General features: G+C 42.1%; 1 protein-coding gene across 2 annotated transcripts in view; it reads left to right on the forward strand.

The window, feature by feature from the left end:
- Positions 1-925: 925 nt before the first annotated feature.
- EPG5 (ectopic P-granules 5 autophagy tethering factor) overlaps positions 926-25693 on the forward strand; it is a gene marked incomplete at both ends in the record, with an annotated part of 104642 nt that continues 79874 nt past the window's right edge. For both annotated transcript variants that reach the window (XM_080714842.1, XM_080714843.1), the window contains 7 exons: positions 926-988; positions 13180-14121; positions 15538-15781; positions 17801-17937; positions 18992-19099; positions 20434-20507; positions 22589-22694. In XM_080714842.1, coding sequence (XP_080570968.1) covers positions 926-988; positions 13180-14121; positions 15538-15781; positions 17801-17937; positions 18992-19099; positions 20434-20507; positions 22589-22694 — 1674 coding nt within the window. The remainder of the gene's footprint in view (positions 989-13179; positions 14122-15537; positions 15782-17800; positions 17938-18991; positions 19100-20433; positions 20508-22588; positions 22695-25693) is intronic.

Below are 25693 nucleotides of genomic sequence, written 5' to 3' on the forward strand. Positions count from 1 at the left end.
CTTTTCCATTCTGGGAATTGTATGGCAATGCCTTTTATAATTAGCCCATTCAATCCAATCCTCCTGATATCTGAAAAGGCAAGTACCATCCGCTCCACCTCTTTTTGTAGAGCCGAGAATTGAACTCAGAGGCATTCTACCCCTAAATATTTTATTATTTGGAAACACAATCTCGCTAAGTTGCTGAAAGCCTCACTAAATTTCTGAGGTGGGCTTTGAACCTGCAACCTTTTGTGTCAGACTCCTAAGTACTGGGATTACATCACACCCAGTTGTCATTTCTCTTCTTTATTTTCCTCTTTCTTTTCTTGGTAGTGGGGATGGAACCAATGAGTATTCTACTTCCAGGCGACACTCCCAGCCCTATTTTTTATTTTGAAACAGGGTCTCATTGAATTGCTGTCCTCGAACCGCGATCCTCCTGTCTCAGCTTCCCAAATGCTGGGATTACCAGCGTGCGCCACCATGCCCGGCTTCTCTTTTCTAAAGAGAACACTAAAGTGCACTCTGGACGGACATCAAAGTCTCTTTCCTGGAGAACAGTAGAGATTTAAGCTATCTGATTGGATGAAAAGAAGACAGGCCCTTTCCTGGGATTTCTTAGAAGCAAGGTGGGTGAGGGTGTGCGCTTGCGCCGAGACTGCTGCGGGCAGGGCGGAGAGGGCTGTCAGCCAGAGCCACTCTGCGTCGAGGTGGGCGGGGCCTGATCCACGCGAGGGGGCAGGGCCACCCTCCTCCAGCGCAAAGGCCGCTTCCCGCACTGATTTGTCCCACGATGCGCCCCGTAGCGGCCCCAGGTTGCCGCCTCCTGTCCAGGAGTGGTGGGGATTCAGTCATGTGACAGCCCAGAGGCCGGAAGTAGGCAGGTAACGTGAAGCGCAGGGTTTTGATAAAAACAAACGGCGACGGCGCCGCGGCTGGGTCTATGGCCGAGGCGGTGAAGCCCCAGCGCCGGGCCAAGTCCAAGGCCAGCCGGACAAAAACCAAGGTGAGGATCCGCCCGCCCGCGGCGCTGGCGGGTGCGCGTGGCTTTCTCCTCTTCGGTCTCTTCGGCCTCTGCATCCACCTCTGCTCCCATTCCTTGAGCCTCTCCATCGTCCGCCTCCACTTCCAGTATCTGATCCCCCCAGCCCATTGGCACCGGCCCTGCTCCTCTACCCCTCCTCCACGTCACTCTCTAAGGAGCCCCACTTTACCTTTCTCTCTGGGCTCGTCCTTTTCTGCTCCCTTCTTGGCTTTTCCGGGTTCGGTTTCCCGCTTTGAAGCAGCTCCTTTAGCTTTCCCCCATCTTTGACTGCCTTTTTTCTCCTTTGTACTTGGTTACATTTTGGGCCCCTCCCGAGCACAAAGAGAGAAGGGACCTCTCTTCCACATGGAGAAGGTATTCTTTGCTGGAGCTCTTTGGGCAGCGATAGAAATAGACTGCACTGTTGTCGGTCCTCTTCAGTTCCGATATTCAGGGCGATAGTGGTGGTGCTGCTGTTTATGTCTCTCTCTACTGGTTGATTAGATGGGGCACGAAGGTCAAGAAATTAACCCCGGACAGGACTCACACATTAGGAATGTATTTGAATTTTCGGAGTCTCCCCCTTTAGATTACCTGTGATAGTAGAGTGATTTAAAGTTGATTTGTTTAGATGCAGACTGGATCTTCATTTTGTTCTTATATATTTTCTACATTGAAGAGATTATTAAGTTCTACCCCGAGAAGGCTCGACCTAGATAATTTTGGCTAAGCTGAAATGGAGTTTATATCAAGGAAACGAAGGATGGCATTAAAACTTGAGGAAAAATTCTTTCCCAGAAGTGGGTGATGTTCCAGGGCATGGGTAACTTAAACTTGATACCATAATCTGATATTTTTCCATGGGAACTAGGTTTTAACATTAAATTACTTAATCTGTATCAACTTATGTGGACCCCTCTCATTATGATGCCTTCTTAAAAGCTGTAGTGGAAATAGTCACTTCAGCACACCTAGTTCTGTGAGGGGTTACTCTTTGGTGAGAAAGCCATTTTGGTCCCTAATTTCAGATTTTTTTTTTTTTGTGGTACTGGGAATGAAACCCAGGGGCTTTTACCTCCCAGCTACATTCCCAGACTTATTTTTATGTTTTATTTGGAAATAGGGTCTCACTAGATTGCTGAGAGCCTCACTAAGTAGCTGAGGTTGGCTTTGAACCTGTGAGATCCACCTGTCTTGTACTGGGATTACAAGTGTGGGCCATCATGCTGGCTCAGAAACATTTTTAAGAAATATTTTGGCATTGTACTAGATTGGTAAAGAGCCATCTAGGAAGGCAAAAAACATTGGCTGTCATGCATACCTAAAATATAGTAGTATATAACACATAAGCATCAATTGCTTTTGGAAAGCAGAATCTAAAATTTTGATCTGTAGATTTCCCTCCTCAAGTAAATGATGAAATTAAACACAGAGAAGCTAAGTGATAACCCAGAGTCATGCAGTTACATGAGAACTTAGGTTAAAGTCAGAAATCCGGACTTTCAATCCAGGAGCTTAATAATAATTATTTATGTGTCTGTCCATAACATAGAATTTTATAAGTGCTTAAAGGCAGTAAAGAGAAGTTTCTCAGTTTATTTTAACACAGAATTTCAAAATTAAAAAAATAAAAATCTCAAGCTTTTGAATCTCTCACAAAAAGTTAGTTGCTTTTTTATTCTTATTTTTTGGTACTGGGGATGGAACTCGGGGACTTTCTACCTCTGAGCTACACCCCCAGCCCTATTTGCCCTATTTTTTCCCTTTACTTTGAAACAGAATCTCATTAAGGGCCTCACTAAGTTGCTGAGTCTCACTGGGAATCTGCGATCCTCCTGTCTCAGCCTCCCAAGTACTGGGTTTACAAGTGTGCGCCACTGCCCAGTTCATTCACTATTTTAATGGATACATTTTAGGCAACTTTCCTATAAAAACAGAATGATTCTTTTGTTAGTCATTAAAGTTTATGAAGAGGCCTTTTTTTCAGAGGCATTTGTCAAACTTGAACTCTTTGGTATATACGCTTTCCTCATTCTCTAAATCTAATTGGCCACTAAATCTTGTTTCTTAAATATTCTCTTGATTCTGCCCAGCCCTCTCCTTCCTAATTACAATCCTTTTGTAAGGAGGATTTCTGTAGGACTGGCCTCTTTGCATTCACCCCCACCCCTTTTCATACTAGGGATTATGCCCAGGGACATTTTATTACCTCTGAGCTACACCCCTAGCCCTTCTTATTTTTTATTTTGAAACAGGGTCGTGCTAAATTGCCAAGGCTGGCCTCTAACCTGTGATCTACCTATCTCAGCTTCCCAAATACTGGTCTTAACAGGCGTGGGCCACCATGTTTATCTGTTTGCATGCATCCTTAACTGTCCATTCTCTAAACTGAAGCTGGACTGATGTTTAGGCAAATACAGCTGATCATGTCAGTCCCCTCCAAACCCTTTAAACGTTTCCCATCAGCCAGAGGCTAGAGGTCAAATTAATGATGATGCATGATGTGGCCTTGTCTTCCTCCTGGGCTTCTGTCGGCATTCTTTCTTCGGTTCTCAACTATATTTAGCCTTTCCTCCTTCAAGGCCTTTGTACATGCTGTTTCCCCTGACCTGACATCCTTTTCAGTCCCTCTTCATCTAGCCAGCTATCACTCATTTATGACATCTCAGCTTAAAAAATATAGAGGCTTTCCCTCATCACCTGTGTGTTACTCCCTCCTCCAGCTAATACGTCCCTTTGTGCCCTTCGTTTCAGTTGTCTACTTTGCCGGCCTTTTTCTTCTCCTTTCTATTGTGAACTTACTAGGAGGGACCTGTCTTATTCCCAGTATCCCTCACACCATCTGTAGTCACTTGATCATGTTTTTTGAATGAAGAAATAAAAGCCCGTAATGAAGCATACTTCCAAAGGTTGTCACTCAATTTACTCCAGTGAACTTCCTCTGACTGGTGTGAGAAAACAAACCCAAAAACGTCCATCACATCAGCAAGGCCCTTATCCTTGTCAATCTATGAAAACAAACTTTTCTTTTTGATTAAGTAGATACATTTCTTAATGCTGCCTCTGGTTTGACCATGGTTAAAAAAAAGCTCTGCCTTAATGAAACCTTTACCATCTGTGATAAAAACTTGGCAACTATGTACAAAGCACAAGTTCAGGAAGTGGACAGTGTCATGTGCTATTGTCTTTAGATAGTTTGAGTGGCTTCTGGATTTTACTCAGCAGCTGACCTACATTCCTCAATGTTAATCATCTCGTAGGTGACCTCATGTTGCTACATATATGAAAGAGGGAGAGAGAGCGAGCACAAAGGAGCCAAAAACTTGGCTGTACAAGAGCTTACATTCTAGAGAGAGAAGCCGGACAAAACCTAACCAAACAAAACCCATAAAAATGGAGATACATGTTAGAAGATGTAAATGCTGTGGAAAAAGAGAAAGAGAACTGGGTGAGGAGTTGGGGAGGGCTGGCGAGAGGCTGGGACGGCCACAGTGTTAAATAGGTGTAAGGGTAAGTACTGAAGGTTACTTCTAAATAAAGACTTGAAAGAAGTCGTTCTCCATGTAGGCAGAGAGAAGCGTTTCAGGCAGAGGGAGCAGCTGCAGCAAAGGTGGTGTGGTGGGGGAGCCTAGGGATGAAGTCAGAAAGGTAGGTGAGGACTTGAGCTTTTACTGTGAGTGGCATGCGGAATCGCCCCGGCATTTTGAGCAGAGAAAGCACATGATCTGATCAGAGAACGGATTGTGTCCTTGCTTTGTTGAAAATGAAGTGTAAAGGGGCAGGGTTAGGAGCAGAGAGACCATCCAAGAGATTGTTGGAGTAATCCGTGCAGGAGGTGATGGAGTGAAGGTGCAAGGAAGTGTTTTATTTATTTATTTATTTATTTATTTATTTATTTATTTATGGGTCTGGGGGTGGAACCCAGGGGCATTTGACCTCCAAGCTACATCCCCTGCCCTGTTTTTTATTCTTTATTTTGAAACAGGGTCTCACTAAGTTACCAAGGGCCTCACTAAGTAGCTGAGGCTGTCCACGAACCGTGATCCTCCTGTCTCAGCCTCCCAAATGCTGGGATTACAAGTGTGCACCACCACGCCCAGCAAGGAAGTGTTTCAGATCTGAGCAAAAACACAATCAGGAAGTCTGAGATGGGGAAGGTGGTTGGTAGAACAGGTGTTTTGGGGAGGATCAAGAATTCTATTTTAGATGTGTTGATTTTGAAATAAAAATCTGTTAGACATTCACAAGGAGTTGCAGAACAGGGTTGGATATGTGAATCTAGATTCCAGGAGAGAGCTTGAGGCTGGAGATAGAGATGTGCCAGGAGTTGAATTAGGTAAAAAAAAAAAAAAAAAAAAAAAAGTGAGAAGAACAGAGCTTGAGGAGAACGGGTGGAGCCAGCAAAGAAATGTAAGGGGGAACAACCATGGAGGCAGGGTGTGTTCTCAGTGCCCTCACCTTGGAGGAAGGAGGGTGAGATCAAGCAAAAAAAGTGCCGCTGATAGAGCAAGACTGCGAAAGGTGACAGCAGAGCAGTGGCAGCCAAGGAGTTGTAGTGTCCAACTAAAGTGAACAGTGCTCATCCCCCCAGCTTTTCGACCTGTATAGCATTCATGAGTAGCCCAAAGAGAGATGGTAAAAAGTGCCTTGAGAGTTTTCTTTTCTTTTTTCTTTTTTTGTGATACTGGGGATGGAACCCAGGGGCATTCTACATCCAAGCTATAACCCCAGCCCTATTTTCTTTTCCTTCCTTCCTTCCTCCCTCCCTCCCTCTTTCTTTCTTTCTTTCTTTCTTTCTTTCTTTCTTTCTTTCTTTCTTTCTTTTTTTGGTGGTTCTGGGGGTGGAACCCAGAGGCTTTCTACCTCCAGGCTATACTCCCAGACCTATTTTATATTTTATTTGGAAACAGGGTCTCACTAAGTTGCTGAGAACCTCACTAAGTAGCTGAGGCTGGCTTCGAACCGGTGTGATCCTCCTGTCTCAGCCTCTTAAGCACTGGGATTACAAGTGTGCGCCATCATGCCTGGCTTTTTATTTATTTATTTATTTTTTTTAAACAGGGTCTCATTAAGTTGCAAAGGGCCTCACTAAGTAGCTGAGGCTGTCCTCGAACTGCAGTCTTCCTGTGTCAGCCTCCCAAGTGCTGGGATTACAGCCGTGCGCCACCATGCCTGGCTTCCCTGAGAGCTTTTGATCTGAGAGTTGTATTTCTGGGCTCACCTCCTCATCTCCTTTTGAAAATCTGTTCTGTGACAGACATGAATGATAAGCAGACTCTGCCTTTAAAATAACCTCATGATAAGTATTCTATAAAATGTGTAAAGTTGAACCATCATTTTTGTGAAAAAGCACCTGTTTATTTATTTATTTATTTTTTATTTTTTGGTGGTACTGGGCTTCCTGGAAACCCTCCAGGCTACACTCCCAAACCTATTTTATACTTTTTTTATTTGGAAACAGGGTTTCGTAAGCCAGTGCGGCTGGCTTCGAACCTGCACGATCCTCCTGTCTCCGCCTCCCAAGTGTGGGGATGACAAGCGTGCACCACCACACCTGGTGCACCTCTTTATTTTTAAGGAAGGAAAGGAATTGTAGTTTCATCTAATGCAGTTCTGAGACAAAGAACTGGAAGTGATTCATTTTGTTTTTTATAACTTAAAAATAACTTTTTAAAAGATTGCTTACTTTCTGATTGCAGATTTTCTTATTGCTTAAAAATTATGCATGCGCCAGTGTACATATCCGTACATTGCAGAAATGAAGTGTTTAGAATTCCATCTCTTGTGATGACTGTTGGTAACAGTTTGTTGTGTGTTCTTTTTTAGCTTTGCTGTTTTCACCCTTATACTGACACTCTAGGGTTTATTTACTCTAATGTATATTTAAGTATATTTTTCTGTGTTTATCATTGACTTATTTTCATCTAATTTCCTGACTCTTCTTTCTCCCTTAGAATGACTTTAAAATTGTTTTGTTTCTGTATTTAAGTTATGTGGAGGTAAAAAATAAAGAAACATATTCTTTTTAATATAGCTTTTTTTTTTTTTAGTGGTGGTACTGGGGTTCCTGGAAACCCTTCTACCTCTGGGCTACACTCCCAAACCTATTTTATATTTTTATTTGGAAACAGGGTCTCCTAAGCCAGCGAGGCTGGCTTCGAACCTGCGTGATCCTCTTGTCTGCCTCCCAAGCCGGGGCGGGGGGGATTACAAGCATGCACCACCACGCCTGGCTAATATGGCTATTTTAAATTTGGCCATTTTTAGTTATAAGAAGTGGCTTTTGCTTAAAATTACATAAGCACTGATTTTTGAACAGGTGGCTTAGTAAACATGTGTGGAGTTGTTTAAATTTTATTTTACAATGTGATAATCATTATATATATATATATATATATATATATATATATATAGTTATGTTCTCCTATGTTTTTATCTCTACTTAACTAAAGCTGCCAATGTAATTGGAAGCTAGCTTTCTTTTTACATTTTAAGTGAAATGGAATTTTGAGAAGATTTCCACTTTAGAATGAAAGTTGTTTCTTCTGAATTCATTGCATCTTCCTTTGCTTTCTGTAAAACATGTAAAAATAAACTTCTGAATGTTCCAGAGAACATGGTTGATATAAATATTTTTGGATAATTCAATAATTTCATTGTCCTAGAATTCCAGTACTTGGAACTGAGTTAAGCATGAGTTGGTACTCAGATTCTTGTGAATTACAGGTCATTGCTATTATCTTAAGAAATATTTATTGAATACAGTATCAAAAATCAGTGGCATGCTGGGCATGGTGGCGCACGCTTGTAATCCCAGCATTCGGGATGCTGAGACCGGAGGAGGATCGCGGTTCGCAGACAACCTCAGTTACTTAGTGAGGCCCTCCGCAACTTAGTGAGACCCTGTTTCAAACATAAAGAATAAGAAAATAGGCAGAGCGTGTAGCTTGGAGGTCAAATGCCCTTGGGTTCCATCCCTAGTACCGCAGGGGGGGAAAAAAAATCAGTGGCAGATCAGATAAGACAGACCTAAAATATAGTCCTTGCTGTCTAGATAATTGTGGTCTGGGGAGATAGAACATAAAAATAAATAACCCAGGTGCAGGACGTGGGCCCAATGATAGGAACCTGCTGTGGAAGTTGAGAGCGAGGTCTATGTGAATTGGTTGGTTTTGGGATAGAATCATAACTAAGTCATCAAGGGCCCTCAATGCCAGAGTTAAGAGTCAGTCTTTCTTTAAGTAGAGGTCTGGGACTATGTTTGTCTTGCTCAGAGTGGTGTTTTAGGGAGACCAGTCTTACAGTGGTGTTTGAGATGAATTAGTGGTTAAGCAGAGGCTGGAGGCTTGGGGACTGTTCAGGACCTGTGTTAGTCAGCTTTTTGTCTCTGTAACCAAAATACCTAACAAGAACAGCTTAGAGGAGTTCCCTTTTATTTATTTTGGCGCAGTTTCAGAAGCTTAGTCTGTGGTTGACTGGTTCTGAGGGAGAAATATCAAAGCGGCAGGACGTGGTAGAGGAAAGTTGCTCAGCTCCTGGCAGCCAGGAAGCAAAGAGAGACACAGACAGAAAGGGGCCAGGGACAGATGTAATCCCAAGATCACACCCCTGGGACCTGCTTCCTCCAGTTTTGCCCAGCTGACATATTGTCCTCACTATCTTCCAGTAAATACATTCAAATTATTAATCCATCAAATGGATTAATCCTTTGATGAGGTCAGAGCCCTCATAATCCAATCTGTTCACCTCTGAACATTGCTGTATTGCCTAACACATGAGCTTTGGGGGGATATTTCGTATCAAAGCCTTAACAAGACCTGTTTCCATTTTTGTACTTTGGAAAAGAGGAGTGAGCCACAGGGAGCTCTCAGCACAGCTCCCATTTGGTGCCGATCGCAGCAAGCCCCCTTTCCTTCCTTATGCACTGCACAGGTCATGTCCCTATCTCAGAGATCTGTGAGGGAGCAGAGCCAGGCCTTGGTCTCCTGCTCAAGCAGCACGCTTCCCCCTGTTGCCCATCCCTCCCTGCTGCCAGTTGATTGTAGCTAGTTCAGGCTTTGAGTCAAAGCACCAGCTTCCCTTTCCCCACCTCCTTCCCTGGGGCAACTCCAGATTAATTCCCTCTGTGGAGGAACTTCCCTAACTGAGGCAGAGGTGGAGAGTTTCTTTGATTCTACTTTTGAAATGCAGAGGGGTGAGTTCCATCTGCAGGGTAAATAAAAACCTAAACAAAGGCTTATGTGTTCTTCTAGATATAGTAGCAAGGTTTAAAAAAGGTTTCTTTGTTGATTATCTAATATCTTAACTGTGGCCATTATGGCTTTGATTATTTCCAAGAAGGTGGATAGGCACCTTGTGGGATAGTGAGGAGTAGCTGGTAGAGGTAAAATTAGAGATTGCCAGGGTGATTCTGGAGTGGGGAGAGAAAGCATCGAGGTGGGGGTGGGGTGAAATGTTGGAGCAACACAGGGTGGTTTAAAACTGCCCAGTGGGCTGGGGACCAAGCCTTGGGCTGGCCTGCGGGTTGGGGAGGAGGAGTTTCCCAGGCCAGGATTACTCAGTCCATCCTATGATGGCTTCCAGCTCCCTGCCTTCTCTTTCTCCTACTTGGCATTTAACACCCAAATACAGCTTAAGAGAAAAAGTCTCTGTCTATTCTACATTCCACCATTTACTTCCTTACTTTTTTTGTGTGGCACTAAGGATTGAACTCAGGGGCATCCTGCCTCCCAGCCACACTCCCAGTCCTTTTTCACTTTTATTTGGAAGCATGGTTTCTTTAGGTTGACGAGGGTCTCACTTGGTTCTTTTTCTACTTTTGTAAATGAAATTGTTTAACTCACTAAAACTTTACTTCTGCCCTAATATGCCAACATCTCTCTCACTCTAGTAACTATTTTCTTCCTAATTTTTTCTTGCTGCCTCCCGTTGCGAGAAATCTGTTTATTATAAGTGTGCTAACATCACACTTTACAAAGTGAGCATATTTTTTCATTTTCTTATTAACACTGATAGTATCTTCCTGTTATTCAAGCTTTTAGGCAGTTTAACAAATTGATTTGTGTTAGATATGCATCAGACCTGAATCTAATATCCACTTCCAATGTAGAGTGAAGTAATATTGAGGGGTATTTTTAAAAAATTATTATTTGCAAATGTTTGGCAGTTATCATTATGGTGAGCTTGTTGCGGGGGTGAAATGTGCGTGGTGTGTGTGTGGAGAAGTAATCCCCCACCACCACCACACAGACAGACAAACAGAAAAACCGTGGATTCTTGTCCTAAGCTAAGAATAAGTATTCATCGCTTGGACAGCTGCTGAGGATTTAAAGAAGTTTATTAAAAAGATAGAAATAAAGAAATAGTTACAGCCCTGTGCTGCAGAGGGGCACAGGGGGGCAATTCGAATGAAAATGCCAAAGAACTCCAGTTCACTGAGTTTTTATCCTAAGTCCAGCAGGTTGCCCTCTGATTTTTGGAGATAGTGTTACCCCTTATCTCCAGCCCTGGCTCTGCTTCTGTTATCTCTCCAGCCGAATTTATGGCCTAAAGGGGGAGGCATCTGTCTCCAGACACAGGCTTTTACCTTTTGTCTTATCCCCCAAAATGTGAAAATGTGTTAAATTGTTCTTAGGAATGCAAGGACACACATTTTTCCTGGCTCTAGCCTTCCTTCCTTTACAAATGGAAATTACAAGTCTCTTCTTCTTGTTAGCTAACCCTGGCTTTCTTAGTAAAGAAGATATATTTTAAAATTGGAAATCTTTCCCGATACTGACACATTAATACATTTTAAACCCTCTTCCCAATACTAGTACAGAGCTGACCTCAAATTCCATTTCAAAACATTTTCTTCCTAACATAAAAAGGCCCCATTTTGGGGGATTTTCATTTGTCAGCCTTTTTTGTTAGATATTCAGAGCAGAATAATCCAAAATAATGGACAGCTTACATAACTTTCTTAAAATTTCATGGTTAAAAGGAAGTATTTGAGTATTTCAGTTAGGTTTTTTTTGTTTATTTGAATATAACAACTTTATTTACATATTATTTAAATAATTTTCTATAAGTTCTTTTTTTTTCTGTACTGGGGATTGAACCCAGGGGGTGTTCTACCTATGAGATATACCCCCCAGCTCTATTTTTTAATGTTTATTTTGAAACAGGGTAGTTGAGGCTGGCCACGAACCTGCAATCCTCCTGTCTCAGACTCCCAAGTGCTGGAATTATAACCTTCCTTCCTTCCTTCCTTCCTTCCTTCCTTTCTTTCTTTCTTCCTTTCTTCCTTTCTTTCGTACTGGAGATGGAACCCAGGGGCATTCTACCTCTGAGCTCCACCCCCATCTCTATATTTTATTCTTTATTTTGAAGCAAGGTCTCGCTGAGTTGCAAAGGGCCTCACTAAGTAGCTGAGGCTGTCTGCAAACTGTGATCCTCCTGTCTCAGCCTCCCGAATGCTCATCTTTTTTTTTTAATGGCTAACTTTTTTTTTTTTTTTTATTTTGGTGATGACTTTGATCTTAGTGAAAAAGTTGTAAATACAGAGAATTCCTTCCTGTATACTCTTTATCCAGCCTCCTCTGAGTCTGTTACTATCTTATGTAACCTTATATTCTGTGACATAGAATGATTATCAAAGCCAAGAAGTTAACTTCAGTATAATTCAAAATCATGATGCTGGATCTGATCAAGAGCTCACACTGGCTACCATCAAAACAGTAGGAGTCCCATCAAGAGCAAAAGGTCAGTTTTTTTGAGACAGTCATACCAAGTTGCTCCGGTGTCCTCTCTGTGTTAGTTAACAGTGTTATACCAATACACATTTGGATTTCAAAACTGCTTCAAAGCTGGATGTGGTGGCAATGCCTGCAATCCCAGTGTGAGCTTGTTATCAGATCTTGCACCATGCTTTTGAACCTTCAAAACTGTGAGTTAAATAAACTAAATATCCATCTCAGGTATTTTATTACAGCTATGGAAAGTGGACTAATAAAATCATAGTGTTCTAATGGTGATTATCTGACTACCTCCTTTTTTTTTAAATGGTACTGGAGGTTGAACTCAGGCATCCTACTTCTGAGCTATACCTCCAGGGTTTTTTTTTATTTTTTGTTTTTGAAACAGGATGTTGCTATATTGCTGAGAGCCTTGTAAGTTGCTGAGGCTGATCTTGAACTTGCGATCTTCCTGTCTCAGACTCCCAAGTACTTGGATTACACGCATATACTGCTGTGCCTGTTTTTTTTTTTTTTTTTTTTTTGCAGTGCTAGGGATCAAATCCAGGGTCTCACACATTAGGTAGGCAAGCATTCTACCACTGAGCTATACTTCTATCCCCTATGGTGATTTTCTGTTTTTCTCATTTCTTCTGTGTTATTAATTGAATTTTTTCTGCATGAAAGAATTGTCACTTCTTATCAGTTTTATTCAACTATTGATTTATTCAGGTAACTTCATTAGATAACTATGTCACTGTGGGCTCATGGATATTTATTTTATTTTTCTATGGGCTATAATCTAATAAATACCATGGTTGTTTGGTGCTTACATTCCAACCATTTCTGTCTGAGTTTGGTACAAATATATTGGTCAAAGTGAAGACTAAACTACAGTGGTCTACGATGGTTTGTGACTGTTTTGTTTTATTTAATCTTTAGCAGAATGGTGGACAATCCAGTTAAGACTTTCCTCTTAAACTGGGCATGGTGGTGCATGCCTATAATCCCAGTACTGAGACAGGAGGATTGCATGTTTGAAGCCAGCCTCAGCAATTTAGCAAGACCCTATTTCAAAATAAAAAAAATAAATAAATAAAAAGGACTGGGGGTATAGCTCAGAGATAGAATGCCACTGGGTTCAATCCTCAATACCAAACACACACATACATAAATAGATAAATAGGTAAATAAAAAATAAAAGACTTTCCTCTTCCATTTTTGGATCATAATTTGCTGTTATTGTGATGTCTTTTTCTTTTAAAGTGAGAGTAGTGAAGGGCTCCAAATTCAACTCATTCAAAATTGGATAATACAAAAAACACATGCTTATGAAGTGAATTTAGATTCCAATTTTTTTAAAGTGATAAAACTTAGATTTATATTAGGCTTAAATATTCCTCATGCTGAAAGCACCAATTATTGGAAATGGTTTCACATTATAAATCTTGTTTTCAGGAAAAGAAGAAACATGAAACTCTTCGGACAGAAGATTCTGATGAGGTCTCCCTTCCAAAAACCTCCAGAGAACAGGAAATCCCTTCTCTAGCTTGTGAATTCAAAGGAGACTGTCTGAAGGCGCTCTCTGATTCCCAGCTCCAGAGCGATGCCAGTGGACAGAACGAAAGTGAAATGTTTGATGTACCACTCACCTCCTTGACCATAAGCATTGAAGGATCCCTGACCTGTAACCCAGAGTCCCTAAAAGGGGAAGAGGTCACAGCAGGCATCAAGGACACTGAAATCAAGCTGAAGGTGGACTCTGGAGAAGGTGTTGGGACTAAAATAGACTCCCCAAAAAACTTTACAGAAGTAGAAGAAAATATATTGGCACAAAGCAGACCTCCAGACAGCATATTGCTATCTGATTTTTCTTATGCTCAGCAGGAAACAGGAAATTTACAAATCAGAGAAGCTCAAAATAGAAAAGAAGACAGACAAGCCCTGAGTTGTTCTTCAGTGGTGCTTCAAAGTGTTGGTTTTCAGAGTTCTTATGAAGCCAAAGAGGCTTCTCATCCACCTAGAGTGAAGAAACTGTATCCCCCATTACCAGCTGAGATTGCTGGCGAAGTACCAGCTTTGATGGCCGTGAGACCTTTAGTTTGTAGTGAGAGACTCTACCCAGAACTTCCATCCCAACCAGAACTAGTACCATTTACTAAAGAGCAGCTAAAGATCTTGGAGCCTGGCTCATGGCTGGAGAATGTTGAATCATATTTAGAAGAATTTGACAGCATGGCTCATCAGGACAGGCATGAATTTTATGAGTTGATTTTAAACTACTCACGATGTAGGAAGCAACTGCTGCTGGCTGAAGCCGAGCTCCTTACTCTGACATCTGATTGCCAAAATGCTAAAAGTCGACTGTGGCACTTTAAGGAGGAGCAAATATCTGTACAGGTATTTTGACTCATGTTCTGTAGAGCTTGTAGGATCCTGGGGGAGTTTGTGATGTTGTCCAGGCCTGCAGCCTGCCCCTCATACCCACCCTGACCCTGTCTTTGCCCCTAGGGCCAGGCGTGTAAGCCGTCAGAGCAAAGCAGGCAAAATAGGGCAGCGGTGGCTGGTTGTTGGGGGAAGCTCATGCCTGGTTTAGAGGGAACAACCCTCTTGCATTCTAGCTAATTGTTGCTTAGGATTTTTCCAAGAGAAGCTAGAAACCTGGGGTTTTATTTGCAGGATCCTAATTGGCAATGTTGGCATCTAACTAAACACACATACATACACATAGGCTAAGCCAGCAAGTCATGTCTCCAGGTCAGATTCAGCTCGTGGACCATTAGTTTGAGAATTTGAGCATAATACCATAAATTTCCCATGAGTGAAGAGCATTATGGTTGAGAGGAAGGAGGATACAGGACTGTCCACCAGATGTGAACCTGTGGGGGCCAAGGTGACCATAAGACAGCCATTTCATAGTGGCTTGGGAGGATGGCAAAAAACAGAAGTGTACTCCTAACAAGTTTGGCATGGGGAGAAGCTGGAGGAGATACTGGGGGAAAACAGGAGGTTTCCCTGTCCCTAGTCCTCATTTGTTGGGAGACTGTGTGTCAATGATTGTAGATAGGACGGAGTCTGTGGAGAGGGAGACATTTGGAAATATTGAAAAGGAGAGGATAGAATCAAGAACATAGCCGGAAGAATTCCTCTGGAAAGGAGAGGAGATTTATTCTTTGTGGCAGAACCACAAAGAATAAAAGGATTAAGCTGGGCATGGTGACACTCACTAGTAATTCCAATACTTGGCAGGCTGAGACGGTAGGATCACAGGTTTAAGACAAGCCTCACCAACTTAATGAGACTCTCAGAAACCTAGTGAGACCCTGTTTCAGAATAAAAAGGGTTGGGGGTGGAGCTCAGAGGTAGAACGCCTCTGAGTTCAATCCCCAGTCCACACACGCTCACGCAAGCATGCATACACAGACACTACACAGAATAATAGGGTTTGATCCAAGAGCTATTTTGAAGTACCTTGAATTTGAAGGGATATTACATCAGCGTCAGCGTTTATTAAAGTAAGATCATCAGTCATCAGTCTTAGGGGCAAGCTCTGTTCCTTCCTTGCATTTTTTCCCCAGACTTCTTCGTAGGGTTACTCTTTCTTCTCTAAACTTGTTATATGTTCATGATTGGCATCATAATTTTGGCATATGATTATATAGTCACTGGTTTTGTTTTCTACACAGTAGTACTGTTCCCTCACCACGATTATAAACTCTTTGAAAATAGTGCTAAGGCCTGTACCTTACACCTGCTTCCTGGTTGCTTCAAGTGCAGAGTAACTGGTTTCATATTTTGTGCTTTATCTATCACTAGGGTATCTGTGCAGATCAAGTGAAAGTGTCTGGCTATCATCGCTACCAGAGAGTAGAGATGAATGAAAATGCACTGGGAGAGCTAAAGAAGCTGTTTGATGCCAAATGTGAGCACCTCCACCAGACCCTGGCCCTTCACTCTTACACTTCTGTGCTCTCGAAGTTGCAAGTGGAATCTTACATCTACACGTTGCTCAGTAGCTCACCTGCTCTGAGATCTTTAGCAATTCATCAGCAAGGCCGAGGTGTGTAAGTACTGCATGTCACACTCCTGTGTTCCAGAAAGGAAAAAAGAACTGAGGGGTACAGCCTGGTTGAATTGACTGTGTCCTAATTGGTCCCTTTTCAGTACTGGGAATTGAACCCAGGTACATTCTACCTCTGAGCTATACCCCAGCCCTATTTTCTTTTATTCTTTATTTTGAAGCAGGGTCTCACTGAGTTGTCGAGAGCCTAAGTAGCGGAGGCTGGCTGTGAACATGCGATCCTCCTGTCTCAGCCTCCCAAGGACTAGGATTACAAGCGTGCGCCACCACACTTGGCTCCCTAGTGACATTTCTTGGGAGCAGTGCTAGGCCTCCCATCTCCCTGACAATCATTTTCTGCTTGTCTGGGATGCCAGAAAGCCCACTTTGTCAGTAATGGCCCCTGCTGTTCAAGTTCTGTGCTTTTTACTAAATGGAATCCAAATAGAGTTTGATTCTAAAACTAGTAATCAGAAGACTTTTTCACTCTTCTTCTCCTGTACTTTATTTTTTCCTTGTTTAGTTTATTAGACTATTTTGTTTAATTTTCAGCAGAGGATCTGTAATGTTTTGAGTTTTTCATCTTACTTTTGCTTTTAAGAAATCAGCCTTTGTTCCATAATATAGTAAGCATTAATTATTGAATTATGAAGTTTTTCTTTCTGGGAGAGATATTAGGGTTCTATAAAAGTAAGGCCTCTTTCTTCCCCCTACCTTTTATTCTTTCTTTCTTTCTTTTTTTTTTTTTTGGTGGTACTGGGGTTTCTGGAAGCCCTTCTACCTCCAGGCTACACTCCCAGAGCTATTTTATATTTTTATTTGGAAACAGGGTCTCTTACGCCAGCGCGGCTGGCTTCAAACCTGCGCGATCCTCCTGTCTCCGCCTCCCAAGCGCGGGGATTACAAGTGTGCGCCACCATGCCTGGCTTACCTTTTATTCTTAACTAATCAAAGAGGTATGGGTAGACTAGAGATCTGCTGGTTTTCAAATAAAATATAATAAATTATGAAAAAGTTGAGTTTTTCTTGTCTGAAATATTTAATAGTTTAGTAGGAATTAATATTCTTTTTTTCAGTACTGGGGTTTGAACCCAGGACCTTGCACATGCTAGGCAAGAGTTTTGTCACTAAACTGCGCCTTCAGCCCTGAAATCCAGAGTTATCTTTATCTTTTTTTTTTTTGTTTTGGTGGTACTGGGGTTCCTGGAAGCCCTTCTACCTCCGGGCTACACTCCCAGACCTATTTTTACATTTTTATTTGGGAACAGGGTCTCCTAAGCCAGCGCGCGTGGCTGGCTTTGAACCTGTGCAATCCTCCTGTCTCTGCCTCCCAAGCGCGGGGATTACAAGCGTGCGCCACCACGCCCGGCCTAGTTATCTTTATCGTAATGGAAATTTTTTGTTTGGATTTTTAAAATTTATTTATTTATTTATTTATTGAACTGGAGACTGAACCCAGGAGCATTCTACCTCTGAGCTATACCCCCAGCTCTGTTTTTTGTTATTTATTTTGAAATAGGGTCTCAAGCCGGGCGTGGTGGCACACGCTTGTAATCCCAGCTTTCAGGAGGCTGAGACCAGAGGATCGTGGTTCGCGGACAGCCTCAGCTACTTAGTGAGGCCCTCTGCAAATCAGTGAGACCCGGCTTCAAAATAAAGAATAAAAAATAGGGCAGGGGGTGTAGCTTGGAGGTTGAATACCCCTGGGTTCCATCCCCAGACCCATAAAAAAAGAAAAAGAAATAGGGTCTCAGTAAGTTGTGGAGGGCCTCACCAAGTAGCTGAGGATGGCTGTGAACCTGTGATCCTCCTGTCTCAGCCTCCCAAGGACTGGGATTACAAGCATGTGCCACCTTGTGGCGAGGCTCCTGGATTTTTATCTTAACTAAATATTTTGGTTTGTTTTAAGTGAAGATGCAAAAAAAAAAAAAAAAAAAAATCCCAAAAAACTCCCCACAACATTTTCTCCTCCAAGTACCACTTATGTGGGAGTCATTTAATCTTCTCTTTCATTTGTAGCATCTAAACAGACTGAAAGCATTCCCTCTGATCTGTGTCAGCTGAAGGAGTGCATTAGTGTCTTGTTCATGTTTACCAGGAGAGTAAATGAGGATACTCAGTTCCACGACGATATTCTTCTCTGGCTGCAGAAATTGGTAAGGGAACAGCAATAGACACAGTAGTGTTTGTTGTTTGTTTTAGTTGCTAAATAATTTAAGAATTACCTCTTATTTCATCATCTTTGTTTCTTCGACAGCTTTTCAGCTAATTTATTGGATGAGTTAGCGACTTTTCTTTGCTCAGTACACATGGTAATAAGCTATTCATCTAGTGCATTATTGAGCACAGGCTACTTTTCTGTCTAATAAGTATTATGTTGCATGAACCCTGGCTCTGGCCTTTAGCTCAGAGTTGAAGTCAGGAAGAAATAGAAGTATGGGAGGTATGCCAAGCTGAGGGCTAGATTTATAATGACAAAATAAAAATCTAATCTGAACATTTCCCACATTTCAGTCTATTTATTTATTTATTTATTTATTTATTTATTTATTTATTGGTGGTTCTGGGGTTCTTGGAAACCCTTCTACCTCCGGGCTACACTCCCAGACCTATTTTATATTTTTATTTGGAAACAGGGTCTCTCAAGCCAGCGCGGCTGGCTTCGAACCTGCAGATCCTCCTGTCTCCACCTCCCAAGTGCGGGCGGGGATTACAAGACATGCCTGGCTAGTCTTTTTGTTATCTTATGTTTAATGTTGACCTAGTCATACTTAACCTTTTTGTAAGAGAAAGAAGAAACTTTTCAGGAACTGGGAAATTTAAAATAATGTTAGGTATGTTACAGAGGGAGTATCTGTTTATTGGTTCTGTTTTTCAGTGGGTCTGCCTTGTGTGTATGTGTTTTATTTTTATTTTTTAGGTTCATACTAGCTTGTAAACATGGGATGATTTTCCAGGAATACTTGTTTTGATTTGAGAAACTGTTTCCAACTAAGTATAAATGACTTGACTTACATCTATTTACATGTGGCCAAGAACATTAGTGATTTGTAATTTGCCAGAAAATAAAAATGACTTGGATTGAAACTATTTAGAATGTTTTTATCACAGTACTTAGAAACACACCCAGTCGGTACTCTAGCTGGCATTATAGATCTCTAGATAAGTTTTCTTTTTCACTAGTGAAACCCCGAGTCCTTTATTGCTCAGGTGTCAGTGCTACAAAGAGTTGGCTGTCCTGGAGATCACCTCTTCCTCCTAAACCATATTCTTCGGTGCCCTGCTGGCGTTAGTAAGTGGGCTGCTCCTTTCATCCAGGTATGATGTATGATCTTATTCTGGGGGAGGTGGGTAGGAGGCTTAAGATATATATATATATTTTTTGCAGGTTTGGGGATGGAACCCAGAGGCATTTGATCTCCAAGCTACACCCTCTGCCCTATTTTTTACTCTTTAATTTTGAAACGGGATCTCACTAATATGCGGAGTGCCTCACTAAGTAGCTGAGGCTGCCCGCGAACTGCGATCCTCCTGTTTCAGTCTACGGAATGCTGGAATTACAAGCGTGCGCCACCACGCCTGGCTTATGTTCTTTTTAAAGAAACTGCTACAAAAAAGAAGGCTACTTAAAATATTGGTATTTAAAATAAATTTCTTATCTGATTGTGGTGATGCACACTTGTAATCTCAGTATTTAGAAGGCTGAGACAGGAGGATCGCGTGTTCATGACCAGCCTCAGCTACTTAGTGAGGCCTTCCTCAACTTAGACTGTGTTTCAAAATAAAGAATAAAAAATAGGGCTGGGAGGTGTAGCTTAGAGGTAGACTGCCCCTGGGTTCAATTCTTATAACACACACACACACACACACACACACACACACACACACACACACACAATTCTTACAATAGATTTTGTATATACTTGAAAGAGTCATATGCCAAAACTTTTTGGGACACAGTTGATGACATCATGCCAGAATTGCAGAAGTTTGCTAGGGTGTGTCATTGGTAGTTGATTCTGTAAAGTTTCTGAGCAGGAAGGCTTGCCAGGACTATTTTTTTCTATAATATTCAAGAAACCCTCTTGAATTGGTCCACCTCACAGCATGGTTGGTACAGGTATGGCATACGCTACCATCAGGACAGCAGCGATCTCAGGGCTGTGTGGCCCAGCCTCATGTTCTTAGAAATGGACCATTGGTTGTGTAGTTTCTCTTCTCTGCTCCTTGCCTTTGGATCAGTCATTTAATTGCTCATAGCGACCACTCAGATGGGCAGGTGCCAAAATGTATGTCACGTTCAGCTCCTCCACATTTCCTTGATGTTAATATTTCTGGTGGCAAGAAGCCTGAATCTTTAGAGAGAAGGGGGAGTTTTGTTTTATTTCTCTTTGGGTTAAAGTAACAATATTGACCTTCATCCCATGTTATTACAGGTGAATGAAACTGTAAAGATCTACCTTGACTCTTTGAGTACCTCTGGGTGAGTGGTGCCAGGCACCCCACCAGCTGTGTCTAGCTCTTGTGGATTAGGTGCCAGATTCAGTTTTGTTCTCTTAACAGCAACTGTTTTGTTCGCGTGCTTGTGAACTAAGATTATGGGCACTTGAATTGATTTTCTACAGTATACTTTTTTTCTTTTCTGATTTCAGATCAAAGTGTTGAATAACCCATCAGGGGTCTTTCATTTCATGCAGTCCCTTGCCCTGCTGATGTCTCCTGTCAAGTAAGTGTGGAAGAGCTTTGTGAAGCAGAAATTTGAAAGACTTTTCTATCAAAGGATTGGCTTCCTTGTCTGCCCAGATCCAAAGAATAACTATTAAGGGAAGTGTCAGCATTCTAGAACTTAACATCACAGAATTTCTTTGAGTTTGATGCCCCTTGCCCCACAGTGACTGTTTTAACTGCTTTGTAACCTTTTTTGGGTCCCTTTTTAGTGAGTTTGTCTCTCTTATTGTATATTTCATTATGAAAGGTGCCACAGACCAAAGAGATGATCTGTTCCTTAGAAGAAGAGATTTAGTGCTGAGTCAGGGGGGCCGGGGGCATACAAAGATCCAAGTGCTAGATTGTGAAGCTGTGATTGCTATAATAGAAATACAGAAACCAAAGAGTTGAACGGAGTAGTCAAAGAGGGTTCCCTGGTGGATGAGCTGGCTTTGAAGAATGGGCTGGATTTTATTGGGGGAGAAAGACGAGGGAGACCCATAGGTGGGGAGGACAGTGTGAACAAAGGCCCCAACACAGGTTACCTGACTCTGCAGTGGACGGGCAGATCAGCTTGGCTAGGGCGAAGGTTTGTACAGGAGATGGTAATAAGTGAATAATGGGTGGCTTGGAAGATAGGGAGAAGGCTTTGAAATTAAGGCTGAAGAATCTAGACTTGATATGGTCTGGTCTTTGTAGCAAGAGAGGGTATGAACAGGACTTAATGTTGTATTTAAGGAAGATTAGGATGGAGCGGAGGCAGAAGTGTATGTACTTCTGCTTAATTGAATGGTTGCAAACATCTGGCTCCTCTGGCTCTGGAACTTCGCCTACTATCAAGAAGGCCCATCCTTGACTTGGGTGAAGGCAGGGTCTTTGTGTAGGCAGTCCTGAGCGGTGTTGTTGCCACCCGCTCTCGGGCCCTAGAAAGTCCGTCAGCCTCTGGGGCAGTGCTAGTGGTGGAGGCACAGAGGAGGGGAACCTAAAGGTCATCTTCTTGGGAAAAGGATTTAATGTTGATTAAACAAAGACTATGGGAAGGGAATGGGTCAGGTATAACTTCTGGGTCCAGGTGATTGGGAGAGTATAGGCAGCACTGACAGACAGAAACGTCAGAAAGGAGGGAGGCAAATTTTGGTAGGGAGGTAAATTTGAGGCCACCGATGCATATACGTGACACTTGGAGGTCGTTTGGTTGACAGGGCAGCACTAGAGCTGTAGGCTGGCATGGAAGGAAGTTTCTCTTAAAGAGAAGTGGGTGAATTTCCAGAGAGAAAGGAATAAAGAACTGAGACGAAGAGTCTGTCTTGGTTATACCTGCTCCTCAGATCCAGCCAACAGCATGGTTCCCCTGGGTTTCTCCAGCTTCCTCTCCCTTACTGCCTCTAGGCAGGGGCTGCTCCCGCACATTGGTTTGATTCTGCATTTATATGTGCATTTTTGGCCCTAAGTAAGCCCTTGCATTACTCGTGGATTAGCCTATTTTGTTTGGTAAGGCACATTTCCTAAAGGTGGCACTACTTTGTAGGCATGGTTTAAAACGCGAAGGTGCTGCAGCAGTCCACATACATGAGGTTCCATTGTGAAGTGTGAGCTATACTATGATAATTTCTTTACTACAATTGCTTATCATTATAATTGAGAATGGTTGTGGTCTCTCCACCAAAATTGCTGAGGTTTTACCGTCCTTTTTCTCCCTTTCTTTTGAGGTGCTGGGACACAGGGCTTCACACGTGGTAGGCAAATGTTATACCACTGAGCTTATCCCCTGACCCTTTTTAGTTTTATTTTGAGACAAGGTCTCACTAAGTTGCCCAGGCTGGCCTCAAACTTGTGATCCTCCTGCTTTAGTCTCCTACGTAAGCTGGGAGTACAGGCATGTGCCACCACACCCAACAAGGTTTAGTATCTTTGATTTTCAGCCCAGTATTTGATGATCAGCCTAGTATTTTCAGTGTAGTATCTTTGATTTAATTTACTAATTTAAACCATTGGAAGATTGAGTTTATGCTGAATCACTATAGGGTATGTAAATGATCCAGAACACACTTATGTGGAGCTTTCTATGTTTATGCCATCAGTAATTTCATTGTCCCTTAGAAATCGAGCAGAGTTTATGTGCCACATGAAGCCCAGTGAGTGGAAGCCACCATCTTCAGGGCCTGCATCTGGGACCTGGACACTGGTAGATGAGGGAGGAGAAGAGGTAATTCATCCCGCCTGCTTCGTTTCAATTACTCATTTTTGAATCCTCATGTGCCAGAAATAAGCACTTTTTATGTTCTTTAATTCTTCCAACAACCTTCTGAGGTAAGTACTGTTATGATTCTCATTTTACAAATGGAGAAACTGAAGTGCCGGTGGTGAAGTATCTTGTCCCAGATAATAATTAAATCCAGAGCCTCCAGAGCCGGGGCTTGGAGCCAGCGTGCTGTGCTGCCACCCTTCCTACAGTGTCCTTGTATTCAGCGGGGAGGATCTGCGGCCTGGGAGTGAAATACAACTGTACTATGTGAAAGTTCTCTTTTATATAGTTCTTGGGATTGAAAAGCCTTACCTACAGATAGAGTCTAAGTTATGGAGAGCTAGGGCTCATCAGAGTTCTGCCTTAGTGCTTATAAACTTATCCATATGCTCTTATTTGAAAGATAGAAATTGATTTCCTGTTTTTGATGAGGATTTAATGGTCAAAATGCAGCTTTTTTTTTTTTTTTTTTTGCAGGTTTGGGGGTGGAACCCAGGGGCATTTGACCTCTGAGCTATACCCCCTGCCCTATTTTTTGTTATTTTATTTTTTGAAACCAGGTCTCACTGAGTTGCAAAGGGCCTCACTAAGTAGCTGAGGCTGTCTGCGAACCGCGATCCTCCAGGTCTCAGCCTCCCAAATGCTGGGATTACAAGCATGCGCCACCATGCCCAGCAAAATGCAGCTTTTGCGGTAATACTTGTTAGTTTTTCTTTCTGCTGTATACATGTGTAGTGTATAGTGTATTTATAAGGAAAATTTCCTAATTTTTAGCTCTAGTGTTTCTTTCTGGTCCAGATCCTGATTGGATGTTCTTATCTAGAATGGCCACAGTTGAAGGTGTTCAGTGGATGGTTCTTAATATGGCGCCCATAGCAGTTGTGGGGACCATGGCTGTGTATTTCCCCAGGTGCTCATTCAGAAGTGGGCAACCCCCATCACAGTTTTACTCCTGACACTTACACGGCAGTTATTGGGTGGCTCAGTGATGTGGATGTGCAAACACCTGGAAGCCAAGTGGTCTTTAAAGAAAGCTTCCCAGAGCTGGTACAAATTGATCTTTTAAAGACTGTAGTGAATAGTACTTTTTCCCTCTCAGAATAATGTTTCTTATGAGAGAAGTTTTCTCTCTCCGTCTCTCTGTCTGTCTGTCTGTCTGTCTGTCTGTCTGTCTCTCTCTCTCTCTCTCTCTCTCTCTCTGGAAGGGCTCCTTCATTTAATTCCAGAGACAGACAATGACTAAGAACCCTCTTTTGGTGCCTGGCTCCTGGTTCACATTCTTTAAATGTTGAGTGAATTCAAGAATTTTGGGAGTAGAGAAAGTTAGGAATGCTGTTGAATCAGAAAAGGCTGTGGGGAGAAATGCACTCTGATTCATCCACATCAGTGGCTTCTCAACACCATTTATATATTAGAATCACTTGGGTAACCTATACACCTTGCCCAGGCAGCGAGACTTGAGAATTGCTGCTTCTGAGTAGTTTCTAAGGCTTTTGTTTGTTAGCCATTTTGGAAACTGTATTAGTCTGTTTTGTGTCATTGTAATAAAATAATTGAGGCAAGCTAGTTTTATTAAGAAAAAAGGTATAATTAGCTCACAGTTTTGGAGGCTGAAAGCCTAAATAGCATGGTGCAGCTCTAGTGAGGGCCCCGTAGTGGATAGCGGAGAGTATGCAGGAGGAAGTATGATATTTCAAAGTAGAAAACCAGAAAGCTGGGTGAGGCCAGGCTTGATAGTGTGCGTGCGTGTGTGTGTGTGTGTGTGTGTGTGTGTGTGTGTGTATTAAACCTAGGGATTTTACCTCTGAGCTACACACTCAGCCTTATTTTTCATATTATTTTTTTGAAATAGGCTCTCATTAAGTTGCTGAGGGCCTCACTAAATTGTTGAGTTGGCTTTAAACCTGTGCTCTTCCTGTCTCAGTACTAGGTTTATAGGCATATGCCATCACACTCAGTATCTTGAATTTTTTTTTTTTTTTTTTTTTTTTTTTTTTATGGGAGCCCTTTTGTGAGAACTACCAAGGAGACCTAGGAGAATTTCCTTAATTCTTTCCCAAGACACTATCCTCAGTGGCTCAAGGACTTCCCACTAGGTCCCACCTCTTAAAGGTTCCATGCTGGCTCTCAGCACATGAACTATGGGGACAAACTACATCTGAACCACAGCAGAGACCCCCGAGGTTAAAAATATGTGGCATAGCCGGGTGTAGTGGCGCATGCTTGTAATCCCCGCACTTGGGAGGCGGAGATAGGAGGATTGCACAGGTTCAAAGCCAGCCTTGCTGGCTTAAGAGACCCTTTTTCCAAATAAAAATATAAAAATAGGTCTGGGAGTATAGCCCGGAGGTAGAAGGGCTTCCAGGAACCCCAGTACCACCACCAAAAAAAAAAAAAAAAAAAAAAAAAAAAATTGTGTGGCATAGGAAGCTATGAATTGTATTAGTCCCTTGTTGGAATTGAGGTGATATATTCTCCAAATTCTTAGGATCTTTTTACATACTTCCTCTTTTTAAGTGTATTGTATTTTAGAATACAAGTTGCCTTGGCTTCTAAGGTGATTCTAGGATTTGAGTCAAACAGAAAGACCCTATCGATATCCTCTACACAATCTGTGTGTGACTACTGTTATTTTTATTCTGCTTTCAGTAGCACTAATTGAGAGCAGACTTCAATCATCTGTAGCAAATGTTAATTGGTTCCTCATAAATCTCTTGAGTACTTCTATAGACCTTGATTTTGGGAGAAGAGAATTGTAGCTAAAATAATTAGAACTCTAGTACATGGTTCTTTAATTGATGTTGTCAAGGCACTGAACCACATAGTAAGGTCCTCACTCTAGAGGAATTTTTTTTTCTATTTTTTTTGGGATGAAAATTTGATGAGAAACAGTTTCAACCCCTGAAGAATGGACATGACCCAGATACATATGAAATTATGCTTGTAATTTTAGAGGATTT

This window comes from Muscardinus avellanarius (assembly GCF_963383645.1).
Source record: "Muscardinus avellanarius genome assembly, chromosome: 17".
Taxonomy (NCBI): Eukaryota; Metazoa; Chordata; class Mammalia; order Rodentia; family Gliridae; genus Muscardinus; species Muscardinus avellanarius.